Source organism: Gekko japonicus, unplaced genomic scaffold, assembly GCF_001447785.1.
Source record: "Gekko japonicus isolate JY-2015 unplaced genomic scaffold, Gekko_japonicus_V1.1 scaffold790, whole genome shotgun sequence".
Taxonomy (NCBI): Eukaryota; Metazoa; Chordata; class Lepidosauria; order Squamata; family Gekkonidae; genus Gekko; species Gekko japonicus.
The window spans coordinates 623,153-641,462 of NW_015163626.1; the positions used below are offsets into that span (position 1 = coordinate 623,153).

An 18,310-nucleotide genomic window follows, 5' to 3' on the forward strand; every position below is an offset into this window, starting at 1 on the left:
GACTCGCTTTTCCTTTTGTGGATGAGGAGACGACCAAAGAATTGGGCTTTGGGTGTGTGTATAAAAACTCAGCCCCTGATTCCTGGACCTTGTACATGTGATCCAGACGCTTATTAGAGACATTAATGGAGGCTGGACGAGTCCAAAAGTCCTTGGTAGTTTGCAAGAGAACTTTTGTCATTGGTAGAGCCACGGAGGGCGAAGTGTTAGAGTGCATAATGTCAAAAACGTTATCATCCACAAAACTGGCAACGAGAGTAGGAGTCATAGATAGATCTAATGCCATGCGTTGAATAAAATCTCCATAAGACTTAACATCCTCTGATGGAGAAATAGGTAAATCCGCTTCCACATCTTGCGAGGTGGGCTGTGCATCTACATCCTCGATATGTTCAGAAAAGCCATCTGAATCGGAGGATACATTGGATGGTTCTGGAGATGATTCGAGTAATTCAGGTTGAGACGGTGCCGGTGTGTTAATCGGGGGCACAACCGGGTCTGGTGGATGCGTCGGTATCGACTGCTTCGATACCGATGGTCGATCTTGAAAGCGCGAAATGCGGGATGACACCGACTGACGATCCCATTCAGGTGGGGGTGGTATCGGGAGTGCCCAAGGGTATGGGTATCGATTCCCGTACAAATAATGCCATTGCCTCTCATCCCAAGTCAGGGGAGGAGATGTTGGTCGGTGCCGATCCTCGACTCCACGTTCTGGGGAGGCATGAGAGGATTGACGGCTCGACATATCAGATTGCGACTGATTTGTTTGTTGAGTAAGGTCGATGTCTAGATCCGAACCGATCGGGTGAGGTTCTTGCGTGGGATCTCGACCCTGACTAGCCGAAACCTTATGGACTTTGGGTTTGTCCGTTTTAGGTTTCTTCGACTGCTGTGAGTCTTTGCCCTGCTTCCGGATCTTGGAAGGTACGGGGTGGTCCTTTATCGGCGTCGATCGTTTCGGTGCCGAAGCATCGATTGCGACCGTCGACGTCGATGTTCCCGGAACGGGAGGACAAGTGTCCGCAGCCAAGGTGGACATCGAGGCGTGCCCGGACGTGTCCAACGGTGAAGAGGACTGTGGAGATAGTGCCTTCTCCATCAGGGCCAAGTGTAGACGAGCTGCCCTGTTTTTTCTCGTCTGGTTCGAAAACTTTCGGCAATGTCTGCACTTAGAGACACAGTGCGACTCCCCTAAGCAAACGAGGCAAAGCGAGTGCCCGTCGGTGGGGGATATTTTAAGGCCGCAAGTCCTACACCGTTTGAAACAACCCCACCGCGGGGCCATAGGCCAGCGGGAGGGGAACGTAAATAAAGAACAAACACCGAAAGAAAAATGCTAACTACAAAAATAAAGAAAGAGAAACTAACTAAACGCAAGTTTAGCAAAAAAAGTTTGGTACTTAGCAGACCGAGGCAGAAGGCGTCCTACCAGCGCGGCGGTCAGAAGAGAACTGGCGGGATCTGCGTGCCCCTCCTTGGTCATGCGCAGTGGGGTCGGCGCGTGACCTGGGAGAGGCGCGAAAATCCCTTTTTGCTAGCTATCGGTACCGAGAAGGTTCAGCGCAGGCGCAGTGTATCCCAAGGGTGTGATGCACAGAGACCACGAAGAAGATCATGGATATCACCTCCATTGCCAGTTCGGAGAACAGCTTTGCAGTGGTTAAAATGTGTGCAAATTCTTGCACTCCTCCTCCTCACCACCTTCATTTTCATGTCACAGGCTTGCATAACACGGCCGTGTTACGTTTTGTACAGCGAGCAGCTCGTTTAGGAGTTTAATATCAAGCACATCTAAGTGCCGGAGTGCTACAGCAAAATTTGAGACATGCAGATTTTGTAATCTGATCATCCCTTTGCACCATTTGGACTCTATTCCTCTTATCCCAACTATCTGCAAGGATATTTAGCAGTCTGTCTCTTTCTGTGCCAAAATACAGCCCTTTGCTGTCACAGTCTTTATTTCTGAACGCATCCCCTTCTGCCTCTAGGCCTTGGTTTCTCCTGATCTTCCACTCCTCCTGTTTCAGGAGTCTCATCTCCCTTTCTGTCCCAACTCTGTAATCTCACTGAATGCAAGAACCTCTTCCCATCCCAGCTTGTGTGTATAACCTCAAGTGCTGTCAAGTGTACAAACTGTTCCAGCGTTCTGCAACACTCTCTACCAGCAGGACTCTGCAAAGTGAACCGAACCCATGCAAATAGATTCTTTAAAGTGCCGCAAATGGTGTCGCTGGTAGGAGAGCATAAAAAGGGGCTGGCTGTTTCCAGGGAGCAGGATGAAGACAGTGACTGTGGCTATAATTATCTTGTCACACAAACTCTGGCGATTTCCGCCCCGTGTCCCCTGAAGAACTCGTTCACAGTGCAGTGGGAACAAGGGGTGGGCCAGGCCTCTGGGCTTGAGAGGTGTTTCTTGGCACTGGATGACAACATTTGAAAGCCCAATTAAAAAAAAAAAAGATTCCCATTTCTTACCCATAGGTTTGCCACCACTCTAATGTGAAAGGATGAGGCACTGCTTCCGGGACCCCTCATTTCAGGAAGGGGGATACTGACAGCTTGGATTTTGATAGGGATGTCAAACTTTGTCATGTGACAGAGAGCAAACGTCCAGTCCCAGCAACAGAACTGAACATGGTACATACTCATACCATTTAAAAAGTTGTAAACAGCCACACTGGGCCACACAAAATCTGAAACTGGGCACCAAATCCTTTTATTAGGAGCAACCAAACAGCCACAAAACATTGCACATGTTTTTGAGCTCACCTGAAATCTTCATCATGCTGGATGTTGTAATTTTTTTTTAAAAGACAGAGGGTTGGAAGGGCTTCTCCCCCCCCCCCCAGTCATGTCGTCACAACCTGCTCTGACAGGCATCTTCCATGAAATGCATGCAGATACAATGCTTAACTTTATTGACAGTACGTGTGCATGTAACATGCCATCGTCACAACTGACTTATGGCGAGGCGACCCCATAAGGTTTTCCAGGCAAGAGACGTTCAGAGGTGGTTTTGCCATTGCCTGCCTCCGTGTCACGACCCTGGTATTCCTTGGAGGTCTCCCCTCCACATACTAACCAAGGCTGACCCTGCTTAGCTTCCAAGATCTGGCAAGATCAGGCTATCCTGAGCGATCCAGGTCAGGGCAGTGTTACAGGAGAGCAGCGCAGTCTCTGGGAAGAAGCTTTTAGAGGATGTCCGCCCATTGTCTGTATCCATACAGACCTACCTGCAGTGCCGCAAGACAAATTTCACACACACACACCACATTTGTTGCTGGTCAAGGCTGGCCCCACCACTATGCCCAATCCAGGGCTGGCATCAGCAATATCTCGAGGTGGGGCACCTGCCAGGGCCCAGGGATTCCAGCAGGGCTGACTGACACTGACCCCCCCCACCTGCATGCCCTTCCCTCACCCACTCGCTTGCAAGCATCTCACCTCTCTGCTCCTGGCTACCTGGGCTGCCCAGCACCACCACGAAAGGTGTATCAGTGGTGTAAGCAATGCTTCTTATGGTCATGGCAGTGGCACTCCCAGCCACACTGCCCGGCAACACACACTGCCCAGTGCCCCTGTCAAAAGGGTATGCAGGTAGCTGTGAGCACGGAAGACAGAAGGGATAGTGGGGCACATGGGTGGGGGCAGAAAGGAGGTATAAGTGGAGGTCCTGGTGATGGGTGGGGGGAGCTGAGCACCCCCCAAAAAATGCAACTGGCTCAGCCCACAGCCCCCCCCTCCCCGAGCTCCCCTGCTACCACTAAGCAGTGTGGCGTAGTGGTTAAGAGTGACGGACTCTGGAGAACTAGGTTCGATTCTGCACTCCTCCATGTGAAGCCAGCTGGGTGACGCTGGGTCAGTCACAGCTCTTTCAGCGCTCTCAGTCCCCCGAATAAGTCTAGCTCGCCACCTGGTGGCGTATAAGAACAAAGTTAGAACTTAATGCTGCCAGACAATCTCAGGATCTCCTAGCTATACTACACACAATGCCATACTATTATTTACACTAAGCAACCGAGATTTCTGTCATCACCTGCACCACTGGGAAAGGAAGTGACCGGTTTCCAGAGTTGCACTGGTTTCCCCGGGCAGAAACCAGCATCCCTCCTCTAGCTCATATAGTTAAGTCACAACCTTAGCCGAGAAGCAGCAGCCACCTGCCACGTCTTCCCTTCTAGCACTGTTAATGGTACAAGATCCTCCTCCCCAGCATCCACCTTGACATTTGATCGGCCTACTTGAACTGGGGAAAAATAAGCCAGAACGTAAAACTTCAGTGTTTAAAATAGAGCACTTTTATTTTGTAATATACAGGGCGTTTGTTTCTCCTTAACAAAACTTTACACATAAAATGTTTATACTTTTCTTTAAAAAGAGGGGAAAGGGATAATGCAGACAGGGTCACAATCCCGCAGTTAAAAACGTTTCCAGTTCTTAAAAAAAAAATTAATTAGTGGCCGCCTGCACATTAAAACGCACTTGTTTTTAAGTTAGGGTTACCATATTTTGAAAAGCAAAAAAGTCATTTCCCGAATGACTACTTCAAACAAGTGATCACTATGACAGCTCTCATTTTAAATACTCCTACTATTTAAAGCTGTGATCATTGCTGCTAACTAGGAATATTCCTAACCCTCCAACCCAAAAAGAGGACATTTCCACCAGTTTTTTAGAGCCCAAAAGAGGACAAACGCCAAAAAAGAGGACATGTCCTCTAAAAAGAGGACACCTGGTAACCCTAATATAAGTGGAATCTGTATCCCCCCCCCCCGCTCCAAGCCAGCTAAAGTTAGCTATGAAGAATTCATAGAAAGCGACAGGATCTAGGTTAGTTACACTTAACTTGCTGCATTCAGTGGGAGATGGCACCCAATCCTATGCATGCTTGCACAGAGGTCTACTGAGCAACAGCACTTACTCCCAAGAAAAGTGGTCATACGAGTGTTTAATCAGAACTAGTTATAGCTGGATCAGGCCCCTATCTATAACTTTGGTGGAGTGGAAAGATTTCCTTTTGTTGGTTTACAGCTGGATCCAGTGTATTTGCTCAGTACTTCTCTCACTCATACTTTTCTTATCCTATTACGTACACAGTTTGTTTCATTTCAAAATTTGGGAATTTGTTGGGGGCTTTCCCCCCCTAGAAAAACAAATGGTCATTTGGAAATGTCAGGGCTCTTTCTCAGCACTGATGTATTAACAGCCTGTTCGGGACACAAAGAAGTCTTGACTCAGCTTGAAGGTCACTCCCCTGAAGAGGAGTGTCCCGGATTGTGCCACAGGAACTCATCAACTGTCACAAAGGAACAGTTGGTTCCGTATTAGTCCTCCTCCAGCACACGGCTGATGCTGGAAATGGGTGAAGTCAGGTAGTACTCGGGGCTCTCATCCAGGAGTTTCATCACCAGCCCATGATAGGTACCCATGTTCCTCCCTTGCTGGATCCAAGTTGGAAGCTGCACGTAGCACTCCCCTTCCTTTATCATGTGCTGGTTTCGGGGAAAGGGCTGGCACAGAGCGGAGGGTAGAGGAGCCCTCCTCGTGCTACAGAAAGCACTGGAAAGCTTTAGCATTTTCAGGTGGCCTGCAAAGTCCCAATGTGGGACTGCATAGAAGCCACAAAGATGAACTCTCCACTCCATGCTTATATTGTATATAGGTCGCCCACACCCCAGTTCAAAAGTCCTCCTAGGCCAAGCCTGCAAGAAGAACTTACCCGGCATGCAAGCTTTGCCAGTTTGGTGTCGTGTTAAGTGCGCGGACTCTAATCTGGGAGAACCGGGTTTGATTCCCCACTCCTCCACTTGCACCTGGCTGGATGACCTTGGGCAAGCCGTAGTTCTGATAAGAGCTGTTCCTGAAAAAGAGCAGTTTCTGTCAGAGCTCTCTCAGCCCCACCTACCTCACAGGGTGTCTGTTGTGGGGAGGGGAAGGGAAAGGAGATTGTAAGGCGCTCTGAGACACCTTTGGGTAGTGAAGGGCGGGGTATAAATCCAATCTCTTTTATTCTTCTTCACTGCCAGAATTATGTCCCTGACCTCAAGGCCAAAGTGCAGTGCAAACCAGCAGACAAACTCCGCTATGGGAGTGATCGGATGGAAGAGTTTCTTATCGATTCTCACCAGCTTTGCAAAAACAGGGACTATTGGTGGGGCCTTTTGACTCTCGAAAGCTTATACTCCCAAAACCTCGTTGTTCTCAAAGGTGCTACTGGACTTCAATCTAACAGGGCTACTGTGGACCAGGTTTCACACGGTTTTGCAGAGAAGGGCCGCCCAGTGGCTGGGTAAAACAAAGCCAAAAAACCAGGATGGATAGGCACGTGTGCCTTTAAAAACTGGCTGCTTGTTCAGCATGAATTGGCAGGCAACATCTGTAGTAGTCCAGTTCAGTTTATTTCTACAGTCCTTAGACCAGTCATACGTAGTAGTCTAGAGGTAGCTATTACCACCTGCTAACGTCTGCGGATGAAGGAACGGGGCCAGTTAAAATAGTGGCAACCCTTCCAGGGAGGCTGGAGCACCAACAATATGCCGCAGGAGCATTGAGGGGGCCCTACATGTACAGGCAAGCCAAAGGAGCCATGGCAGGTGATTCAAAGCAGGGAAAAGCTTTCTAAGGTGCTGGCAGCCTCCTGACCGAACGGTGACGGTTGGACGAACATTCGTTGCAGGGCAAGGCAGCAAAGCAAAAGTGTCGTCCCTTGGTTCACCAGCCCACAAGCCTTGCTATGCAGTTGGCACAGACGACAAAAATTCAACGGGTTCTGCTGGAAGGCCCCGGCCTCAACAATTTGGTTAACGGGAACCACTTCACTTGTCATGCTGTGGCCTTCCAAGCAACTGTTAAAAGGTCAGGAGCTCTGCAAGAGGGAAACATAAGAAAGGTGACCCCGAGGGCCACTCTGGCCAGAGAGACGGCCGCTATTCTGCCCCCCCACTCCATGCCCCCCAAAAGGCAAAGATAAAGTCACAACTTTCCTTTTCTCTCTCTTTCCATTGTCTTATCCGGACAAATCAGTACCGCTATCTAGCGTGTTCTCAAAGATTCAGGCTGAATCTCTTGAATGAGTTAATTAAAGGGGGAGGGGGGGTTAAGAATGCTTTTCGCCACAGGAGCATCAATAAGTGTAGCTTTTCTCTTGCAGGCAAGCGCATTTAAGCATTGACAAAGGCACAGTGTGCAGCCCGATTCTCCGCTCGACTACTATTTCTAGCTCTGAACAGCTCCAATCGGAAATCACTGCCAGCTCCCCAGGAATCCAATTTTTCCCCCATTTGGCCTTTGGTACATAATTTTCAAAGCCAGCAGTCCCCCATTGGATACCAGCGGCTGGGTTGTTCACAGGCTGTTCTTTCTCGCATGAAGCTCTCTGCAACGTACAAATACATGCCAGCGATTCACAAAACTCCCAACTGTGGTGCCCAACAGTGTCTTTCTGGTGCCCACTTGCTTCTTCAAGAAAGCATCTGCTCCCTAAAGCGAAGAATCCATTCTGACTTCCCTCCATCTCACTGGAGTAGGAGATTTTGCACAAGAACCCAGAAAGCATCACCCTGGTGTGCAAGGAACACCCATTCAAGAACAGCTGCTCCACTGAAGGAGGATGCTTGGCTTGGAACGTCTCAATATGTTATGAATGGTGGCCATTCAATGGCCCAGCCCTGATGTGGATAGCCCAGGCAAGCCCGATCTTGTCAGATCTCAGAAGCTAAGCAGGGCCGACCCGGGCAAGTACTTGGAGGGGAGACCTCCAAGGAATACCAGAGCCGGGAGGCAGGGGCAGGCTATCAAGCCACTTCTCTGAATGTCCTCCGTGCCCCAGGAGGAGTCAACAGAGGTCACCGTGGCTTCCAGGCACACGCGCACACACATAAATCTTTAAAAAAAATTGTGATTGGCCCCAGCACCCCAAAGCATTCATTTTCTGATGGCACCTACTCCCCATCCTCAGAATTACAAAAGTGCGCATAACCTCAATAAGCTTGAGGACTGCTTGTACAGAGCTAGATATTAGGTATTATTGTGACACCCGACAAGACTTAGTATTCTGAAAACGGCTAAAATTGAATGCCTCTAATGATCGAAAGAAACACATCTTTTAACAACTGGTGGCCACTGGTCAAAAGTGGTGGACCCTGGGCAGGGGATCTTCGACCACATCTTTTGTAAGTCTGTCTATCTACCACCCCCTCAATGATTTTGCTGGAGTGAAGGTATGGGGGGGGGCAGGGAGGTACCACATGAAAGATGACAGGAAAGGGGCGGAAAGAAGGCTGCATTTGGAGAGTTTTAATTTTTTACCCAGCAGAGAACCCCAGGTTGCCCTCTTCTCTAGAAACTGAACACAGGGTTGATTTCTTTTAAGTCAGAGAAAAAGGAGTGCTTTGGTGAAGTCAGAGCTTTAAGACCAATCCCCACATTCATCTAAGAACAAACCTCCTTGCCTAGTAACCAACGCAAGTAAGGAGAGGTATCGAAAGAGACCAAGGCAGGAACTGGCCTAGGGGTTGTTTGTGCCTGCCTAGTGCAGTTTTACCCTGCCCTTCCTCCAAGGGTTCTTTCTTCCCTGTTTTACCCTCACAACAACCCTGTGAGGTAGATTAGACCAAAAGTGCAGAAGAGGTCACCCAGCAAGCTTCAGGGCAGGGTGAGGATTGAGTCCCCCCCCCCTTTCCCTTATAAACGTGGCTGCAGGGACGGGCTACTGCTGAAGGGATAAGAGGAAGGAGACCAAGAGAGGAGGGTGCAGAAGATGGAGCAAAGGCCACCGGCTGGGCAAAGTCATGTGCTACGGCCACCTTTCCAAAGACAGTTTGTCATGTTGGCTGGGCATCCCGCTAGCAGTTCAAGAGCAACCGAACACAACCTTCTGCTATGAACATGCAGAGGCAGTGTCCCAAGGCTGGTCTCCGAGCTAAAGTGAAGCTTGAAGGAAATGTACGGACATCACAGAATAGTGCAGAAGATGCTGCCGTTGTTATGGCAACCTCCGTCCATTCGAGCCGCTATCCTGGCGGTCACGTTTGTGACTTTTTGACTGTTCCCAGAGATTGACACGCCTCGCGAGGATCCTTCGATGTGAGGGCGTGCCGGAGGGTTCTCCAGGGTCCAGGCGGCGTCAAACCTGGAAGAACAGAATCAGAAGACATGGCACATTTGTCGAGGCTCAGGTTTAAGGCCGATCTTAGAAAGGGTGAATCTGGACAAATGATCCGGACACACATGCCATAAAACCCAGGAGACCACAGATCACCTTGCAATTGTTGTGACAGTGAAGAGCATGCGTCCAGCTCAGCAGATGATGTTTCAGTTTTGCAAGCCAAAGGTCTGGAGAATGACCAGGAGCTGGCAAAGTATAAACTGGGCTCCTCCAAAGAGAGATGGGAACAGTACCCAACCAGACAAGAGTTCCTCCCATTATGTGTTCTGACTAGGCCAGAAGACTGGGTCAGCTGGTATAATAGGAAAGGGTATAAATCCTAACAGAAGGTGGCAATGGCAAACCACATCTACTCATCTCTTGCCTTGAAAACCCCGTGAGGGGGTGCTATAAGAGAGCTCCGGCTTGATGGCACTCAATTATTATTATATTCTTATAAATCCTAACATTTTTGTTGATGGTCTTAAAGCCTAACGAACCCTCTTTTTAACAAGCAACATTGACTTCCCCGGGTCCCTTCTCCAAGGCCCGATGCTCCGGATCTTTTGATGCGACTGTGTTCCGCCTGAGAACAAATGCCCCTCGACGAGCACCTCCAAGCAGACTCAGAATCCCTCTGGTGGCGCTTTTCAGTCACTGAAGTCAGCAAGGAGAGACACGGGGGGGGGGGGACTTACTTTTTTTTAAAGGCAATGAGCTTATTATTCTGAACGATGCAACCGTCCCCGCTGGATGTCTGCTGCAAGATGGCCCTTTTGGACTTCCCTTGAAAAATCACATTGTCTTGCACCACGCCTTTGGTCTGGTCGAGCATCTCCATCCCATAACCTCGGAAGGAATGGATTCTGTTTTTGATTACCTAGAAAGGGGAGAGGGTAGGGAAGAGAGAATCGTCAAGTACTGTAAGAGCCCTGTGTGCCGAGGCTCAGAACAGGATAAGGAGCCGCTACACGTTCACTGTGCAAAGAGAGAATCTTTCTGTCGTGAGGGAATAGGCAGCTTTGGCTCCATGGATTGGACGGGAGGCTGTGCTTCCAAAAGATCTGAAGTAGTGCTTGAAACGCAAGGCTTCCGTGGGACATGCGTCTCGTTGGTGCTGTGTCTGCACTGAGGTCCACCTACTTGGCATTTGTCTAAAACGGGGTCCCGGACCCTGTAATGATGTCATTGGTGTTTACATAATCCAGGTTTGTAGATGAGCCCTGACAAAAATGGTCATCATAAGGGTCACAAATGTTCACTTCTGCATTGTCAGAGCCCTCTCCAACTTGAGGACTGGTCTGCTAGCCACCCTCTCACAACATTAGGCTCTCTGGGGTTCATGCCTATAAAACAAGCCTGCATGAGGCCATCTATTGGGAATTCATGTGCCGTTTGTGACATTGCCAATTTGCCTCTGTAAACAGCAATTCTTCGCATTTTAGGATCTGTGTTAGAGTACTAAATTAAAAGGAGCAGTGCAAGCACTTTTTAAAAGTTGCATCTTGATTAAAATCTGGTAAGGCTACTTGGGCCCTAAAGAAACCCTTCCCCTTCGAGAGCCAGTTTGGTGTAGTGGTTAGGAGCACGGACTCTAATATGGGAGAACCGGGTTTGATTCCCCACTCCTTCACATGCAGTTGCTGGTGTGACCTTGGGTCAGTTATAAGTTCTTTTCAGAGCTGTTCTCTCAAGGACAGTTCTCAAGAGAGCTCTCAGCACCACCCACCTCACAGGGTGTTTGTTGTGGGGAGGGGAAGGGAGAGGGATTGTAAGCCGCTCTGAGACTCCTTTGGGTAGTGAAGGGTGGGGTATAAATCCAATCTCCTCCTCCTCCTCGGACCATCTTGCCACTGATCCTCCTAAAAAGCTGTGTTTATAATCTAAGGACAGGTCTAGCTTTTATCAGCTGGTGCTTCCTTGATGGAAATGGGTCCAGCTCACCATGATCTTCTGTTGACTGAGGTAGAAAACTAACATGGCTTTCAAAATGATAAAAATACTACGAGTGATAGAACTGCCCTGTCCTTCACTGGTTCCTGCTTTATGTGGCCTGAAGTTTGGGCTGTCCCACAACTGGTTATTTTCCCCCCTCTCTTGCAACGGAGTATACCAACTACAACTGACTCCAGAACTAAGTGTTTCAGGGGAGGGTGACTGCTCCTGGGAACGGCTTCCTCATATCTCTTCACTGAACTCTTCCTGACCTGCCACAGTTTGTTGTTGTCGCCGTCAAGTCACAGCTGACTTATGGCCGCCTCGAAGGGTTTTCAAGGTAAGAGACGTTTCAGAGGTGGTTTGCCATTGCCTTCCTCTGGGTCACGGCCCTGGTATTGGTTGGTGGTCTCCCATCCAAATACTAACCAGGGCCGGCGCTGCTTAGCTTCTGAGATCTGATCGCCTGGGCTATCCAGGCCAGGGTCCCACCCTAGTATCGGCCAGTAATGCATCAAAGGTTATTGTCAGCATGCTGCAAATTTCTCCCACTGCAAAAAAATACAGATAATGAAGCAGATACAAGAGGTCCCACAGGGCAGTGCTGCCACATCATCTATTGTATTACTAGATGTGCCCAGAGGGACAGAGGAGATGTGGGGCTGCTGTTTTTGCTGTCAGCCATAGGTCTCTCATAGGGTCGCTGACTCTGGGATGGGAGATTCCTGGATATTTGGAGGTGGGGAGGGTGTGGTTTGGGGAAGGGAGGGATACAGTGCCATAGAGTCTACTGTCCAGAGCAGCCATTTTCTCTAAGGGAACTGATCTCTGTTAGCTGGAGACCAGCTGTACTTCTGGGAGATCTGCAAACCCTCCCTGGGTCGTGGCAACCAGTGTTCCCTCTAAGCTGAGTTAGTGTGAGTTAGCTCACAGTTTTTTAGCCTCCGGCTCACACATTTTTGTCTCAGCTCAGGAAGGGTGGGGCTCCAGAGCAAACTGATTGATGCAGCAGCCAAATGGCTTGATCACAACTTTAATGCCAGTAGCTTACAAAATAGACTTTTTGCTCACAAGACTCCACAGCTTAGAGGGAGCACTGGGAACACAAGAAAAATAGCACCTGTATAAATTATCGTGTGCCTGCGAGCACAGGACAAACAGCACCTTGTTGCTTTAAATTCTCTTGAGTGCCTGCGTGCACTGTTTTGTGCATCTTAGCCACTACCGCCAGCGTTTAGATGTTGCATTTACGTATGTTTATAGATGGAAAAGGTGACACTGATAGGCTATAACTATAAGTATTTTATTTAATTTATTATAGTTTGTGACGGTTTGTCTGAGTGTTCTACCCTTCCTTTTGCTAATTATACACTGGGGGGTCTTTCCCTTCTTTTTTGAGGCTCAGAACGTGGCCTTGGTACCTCAGCGGACCTGTTGAAATGGGTAGACTCTATTGCAGAACCAAAGCCTGGTGGGCAGTCGGCTCAGGGGAACTTGCTGAGGATTTGATGCAACAATGTTGTTTTCCATACGGGGACAGGCTTGTGCGACTTCTCTGTAGCTGTTGTGGCTGTCAATGCAGTGGGGGCTTCCACGTGGCCATTTCCCCCCCCCACTTTCCTTGCTCCAGTCCCCTGCGATGGCCATTTCTCCCTCCCCATCACCAAAGAGCTTTTAATAATATCAGCAATTGATGCATTGTTATATTTAGTTGCTGACTTCACTTTACCCTCACGACAACCCTATGGGGTAGGTTAGGCTGAGACTGTGACTGGCTCAAGGTCCACCCAGCAGCTTCCATGGCAGAGTGAAGATATATGAACCTGGATCTGCCAGACACTCTAACCATACTGGCTCTCACAACACTGTATGTTTTATTTATTTATTTAAACACTTATACTCCGCCTTTCCTCATGGTTTGAGGCAGCTTACAATAATAGTTAAAAGACAACTGAAACCAGAATAAAATAACAGACCCCCAATGTTATAGTGTTATAACGATCTACTGAGTTCTCCAAATTCACACCTTTCATTTAAAAAGTCTCCAGTCCCTTTCACTGCTGAGATTCAAGAGGAAAAAGCATGAGCCCTGACCTGGATAGCCCAGGCAAGCGCAATCTCCTCATATCTTGGAAGCTAAACAGGGTCGACTCTGGTAAGTACTTGAATGGGAGACCTCCTTGGAATATCAGCAGTCAGGAGGACATGGGCAGGCTTTATTCAGCCACCTCTCTGAATATCCTCCAGGCCCACAGTAGGGGTCAGCCACCAAAGGTCACCATGACTTCCAGGTCCACACGTCCACATGTACATATGAAAAAAAAAAATGAAATACCCCCAAAGAGGAAAAGGCACGTGTTTGCAAAGAAAGGAGTTAGGATTTTTTAAAAATAAATGAAATCTGGGAATTCAGAGTACCTGATAGATCTTTATAACACTATAATGGTACGTCAACCACTATTTTAAGCCCCCTAGTGGTGGTGGTGGGGAAATGGCTACTGCCAAGGGTTCTGGGACAAGGGAAATGATGGGTTCCCACCCTAACTTTGCTGTGATTTCTCCAAAAACATAGCAAAGCCAGTTTGGGAAAGAATGTAAGAAAAATTGAGAAGACCCAGGAGCTGCATAGGGGCATCACAATGCTGTGGGGAAGTGGGCAAAATCCCCACTTTTCAGAAGAGCATTTGCGCTGAGGCCAAGAACCTACATATAAGTGACAAACGCCAACTCTTTGGAACGCCATCAATGAACTATAAATACATTTCTATAATAGTCATGTATGCCTTGCAACCATGCGGATCAAAAAAAATCCACAATAGGGCCATGGAGGGCTACAAGACAGGTTACTGCAAATTGAGGGGAAATCCCAGGTTTGCAAAACAATGTTCAGAAAAACTGGAGATCCTCACCAACAAAAATACAAGCCATGCCCACATGTGTGCATATAGTGCAAATGAGTATTCCTGCACACTGAAGCACCATTTGGGGTTGGCCGGGGCAACCGTTCACAATGACGGAAGGTCTACCGTTGTAAGGGGCTGCTTCACTGACCCAAAATGACATGGCAACAGAAGGAGGTGTGGGATGGAACTAGTACTCTAGTACGTAGGGTTTGTGGGGAAAGTGAGGAGTGCAGCAGTGGTGAAGAAAAAAGGCAAAGCAGAAGGAGACGAGGGACAGGAGAGGACAGGCAGGGAGAAATTGGGACAGGCGGCCAAGCGTGGGATGGGGAAGCAGGGCTGCCAGTGTGTGTGTGTGTGTGTGTGTGTGTGTGTGTGTGTGTGAGAGAGAGAGAGAGAGGGCGAGAGAGAGAGAGCGAGCGAGAGAGAGAATGGGCACGGAACCTTCTCTCTGTCAGCCATGCAGGGCAAGAACCCTCTCCTTTCTTTGGAATTATGAAACCGAGCTGCATCCCTTCATCAAAGCAGACAGCTGACTCAATCCTTCTTGCTTCCTCAGTGTAGGAAACACTTCAGAAAAGCCCCTTGAACATGCAAGGATCACCCATTTGAAAACATCTGCCTCCATGACAGGAGGACGCTTGGCTTGGAACCACCCAACATTTGGTAGAGCACGGCAGCCATTTTGTGGTGGTGGCCACTACCCTCCCTCAAAATTCTAAGAAGTGCCTGCAGGTGCCACCGTGTTAGGGACCCCTATTACATTCTGTTTACAAGCCCTTGGATGTATCTCTCAGCCCATGTGGAAACTGCTTCTGCAGTTAAAACACAGAGGGGGTCTCTCATAGCTCAGTTCTTTGTCCAACAGAAGACGAGCACTCCAGCAGCAAATCTCGGGTCCCATCACGACTGATTTATTCACCAAGCCTATGATGTATCTTGCCTTTTCCTGGGACCAGCGTAATAGCAACATTCTGCTCTGACTCTCTCTCCAAGGCAGCATATCCTCTGAGGACTACTCAAAACTGTTTACTTGTTTCATGGCTTCTCTTGAGGTAGGCGATGGATCCCTGCCAGATCTCTGATGAAAAGCAACAACACAACAAGCTGTCTTTGGGCTTCCTATCAATGCTACCCTTGAGGCAATATATAATCCTAAAGTTGCATTTGGACGGATAACCCGCAATTTAAAATTAACAATGAGCAAAACTGACTGGGACGTCAATATTTGTGACCTCTTGAGGCAAAAGCCCTTAGTGGGATCCCTACCCGGATGGGGTGTGCGAACTGAGAAATCTGCCATGTACCCCGTGACCATTTTGGATGTTCTTTTCAAGGAGCCATTTGTCAGTTTTGGGGTCTTAGAAAGTGCCCAAACCTTGCCTTTCTGAAGCTCAGAATCCAATGTTATCTACCAAGTGGCCTATCTCTGATGGTCCATTTGGGAACCCTTGCCCTAACAGTCAAGAAAAAGATCTTCTCTCTAACACGTTTGATCTAGTGACCTACAGAATATGCAGAATGGTACAATGGATAGAGCATGGAACTTGGAGTGGGCAGACCTGAGTTCAGTTTCCTACTTCATCACTGTAGTCCAGTAGGCCAACCACCATCTCTCAGATTAACTTACCTCAGTGAGGTGTCATGAGGATAAAACGAGACCATCCCATTCACAAAACCCTTTGGGGGGGAAGGGTAGGATAGGAACAAGATAGATAAATGGTGACCCCCACCTTCATGTCAGCTGCCTGCAACAACCGGAGGCCACACCCCTTGTTTCCTAGGATATCATTCTCGGTGACGACCCCATCGCCCTTGGAAGCGACACCGTGGCTGCTGTTGTCATAAATGCCGTTGCCACGAAGGTCCACCCGGCACTCCGCTTCCACCAAGACTCCACCGAGGCTGTTGCAAGAAATGCTGTTGTTTGCTATTCGGGTGAGTTGGGAACTCTGAGAGATGGAGACCCCACAATCGCGGTTGGCATGGATGGCATTTCCTATGATGTTCAGGGCCTCGCTGCTCTTGACGTATAAACCAGCAGCTATGAAAGGAAGAGACAAGGGGAAAGCCACGTTACCGACAACCTTCTTTAGCAAAACCTGGAGTCAACGTTCCTTAACCTACCTTAACAAAACCTGGAGTCAAACATGGCGGTCCAAGGAGCAAGATACTTTACAATCAGTGTTAGCATTTACAATACATTGCTTAGAGAGTGTCAGACCAGAGGCTGGGGATATCTGGGATCAAATCCTGACTCTGCCATGGAAGTTCATTGGGTGACCTTGGGCCGCTTTCTCTCTAAGCCTAGCTTACATCAAAGGATTGCTGTTGAGAGGATAAAATGGACGAAGGAAGGAATGACATTTTAAGCAACTCTGGGTCCCCACTGAGGAAAAAAGCAGGGTATAAATACCTATATACCTATAAATGAATTATTATTATTATTAGGTACTGCATGTCATATAGCCAGGAGATCCTAAGATTGTCTGGGAGCTAGAAGTTCTAGCTCTTTAGTGTTATGTACCACCAGGTGGCGAGCTAGACTAATTTTTTGGGCTGAGAGAGTTCTGAGAGAACTGTGACTGACCCAAGGTCACCCAGCTGGCTTCATGTGGAGGAATGTGGAATCAAACCCGGTTCTCCAGATCAGAGTCCACCGCTCTTAACCACTACACCAAGTTGGCTCTCTAATAACATAATGGACAGCTGGGATAATAAAGTGCCAAATCTGCCCCACAACCTGGCAATCAGAGCCAGCAGCAGTAAGTACGGAGGACACACAACTTTCATAACAGCAAGCAGCGACTGGGATGGGTGGGAGTTGCTGGGCTGTTGTCACAGGGTGGCAAGAGCCGAGTGATCCGAACTGCCCCGTTCAGATGCCGTTAAAGGTCACCAAGGCAATAGCACAGGTACAAGTCAATTCCATCCCCTGGCCCATGGAGAACGCTGTCCAATCCCCCCCTCCCAACAGCACGCTGAGGCATCTCCCCCCCTCCCGCCTTTGCTCCCGACCCTTCTCTGCCCCCTTCAGCTGCTGACCAAGGGATGCAACCAGTCGGTACATTCTGGGAAACCACCCTGCCCCTCCTGTAAGCAATACCACCACGATTGGCTGCTTTAGATAAACAAAATACATTTCAGAGAGTACTCCAGGTGGGCATGTGTACAAAGATAACAGGGCAATAGTATAACAGAACGGTTCAGGCAGGTGCTTTCATTAAGAGAACAGGACCATAGTCTGTGCCACTGTGTATGCTACACAGGGGTCATTTCATAGAAAAAGAGGTACAGGGGTTCATTAGCATAATTCATTAGCATAACTTATTTGCATATGCCACACCCCCTGACATCACCGGAAGTGTGTCAGAAGGCAACACCCACTGCTCAGGCTCCACTGGACTGTTTTGGATTGCTAGCTATGGGGGGGGGGATGTGCAGATCTGTCCTTGCAGAGGAGGGAGAGCTTGTACCTGAATAAAACTTGATCTTAAAGGTGCCACTGGACTGTTTTGGACCCGGGGGCCGGGGGGGGGGCGCTCTGCAATTTACCTGGCTGCTTCTTGCTCTGACTGAGGGCTGCTGGGAGCAGGGGGTGGGGCTTGTTGCATGTGCCCGCCCCCCTGGGCTCTTTACTGCCGGAGCTCCACTCCTGTGCGCTCCTGCAGGAAATGACCCCTGATGCTACATGTTGTCTGTTTGTTGTATGAAGGGGGGGGGGGGGGTTGCTGTTAAGATGCAGCTAACCTCTGGCAACCCCATAGTGTTTCCAGGGCAAGAAACATTCAGGGGAGGTTTGTCATTGCGTGCCTCTGCACAGGAATCCACTTCCTTGGTGGTCCCCCATCCAAATACTGACCAGGCTTTTCAGACTGACGATGGGTTGGCAACCCTTCTTAGCTTCTGAGATCTGATGAGATCAGACTAGCCTGGGCTATCCAGGTCAGGTCTGTTGTATGTATTATCTGCCCTTATCGCCCTCTTTTCCATTTTCATTATTCCACTTTCTGCATTGCTTGACATATCCCAGCTGATCCTTTTGTTGTTGTTGCAGTTTCTGATTTTTTTTTAAATCCTCGTCTTATTGCATTGCTTTGTAGATCCCAAATTTGTAAATAAGTAGTAAGGGAATCAGGATCTTGAGGAATTCTCATCCACCCAGTTTCTGAATGCCTAGTATAAAGGCAATGCAGGCTTCTTCAACTCTCAATATCTGGCTCAGCTTACATTTGAAAACAGATCAAAAAGCAGGGACCCAGAATAGGCACCTGTGTGCGCATTCATGCACAGGCACGAAAGTGACTAACACCAGTGGTAGAAATCT

At 48.7% G+C, this 18,310-nt stretch overlaps 1 protein-coding gene across 1 annotated transcript in view; it reads right to left on the reverse strand.

Moving 5' to 3' along the window:
* Nucleotides 1-8,698: 8,698 nt before the first annotated feature.
* The window catches only part of FBXO10 (F-box protein 10), a 66,267-nt gene continuing 56,655 nt past the window's right edge, over nt 8,699-18,310 (reverse strand). The window contains exons 9-11 of the mRNA XM_015407503.1: nt 15,717-16,027; nt 9,847-10,028; nt 8,699-9,133 (exon numbers count right to left, since the gene is read on the reverse strand). Of these exons, the coding sequence (XP_015262989.1) occupies nt 8,956-9,133; nt 9,847-10,028; nt 15,717-16,027 (671 nt within the window). The 3' untranslated portion in view covers nt 8,699-8,955. The remainder of the gene's footprint in view (nt 9,134-9,846; nt 10,029-15,716; nt 16,028-18,310) is intronic.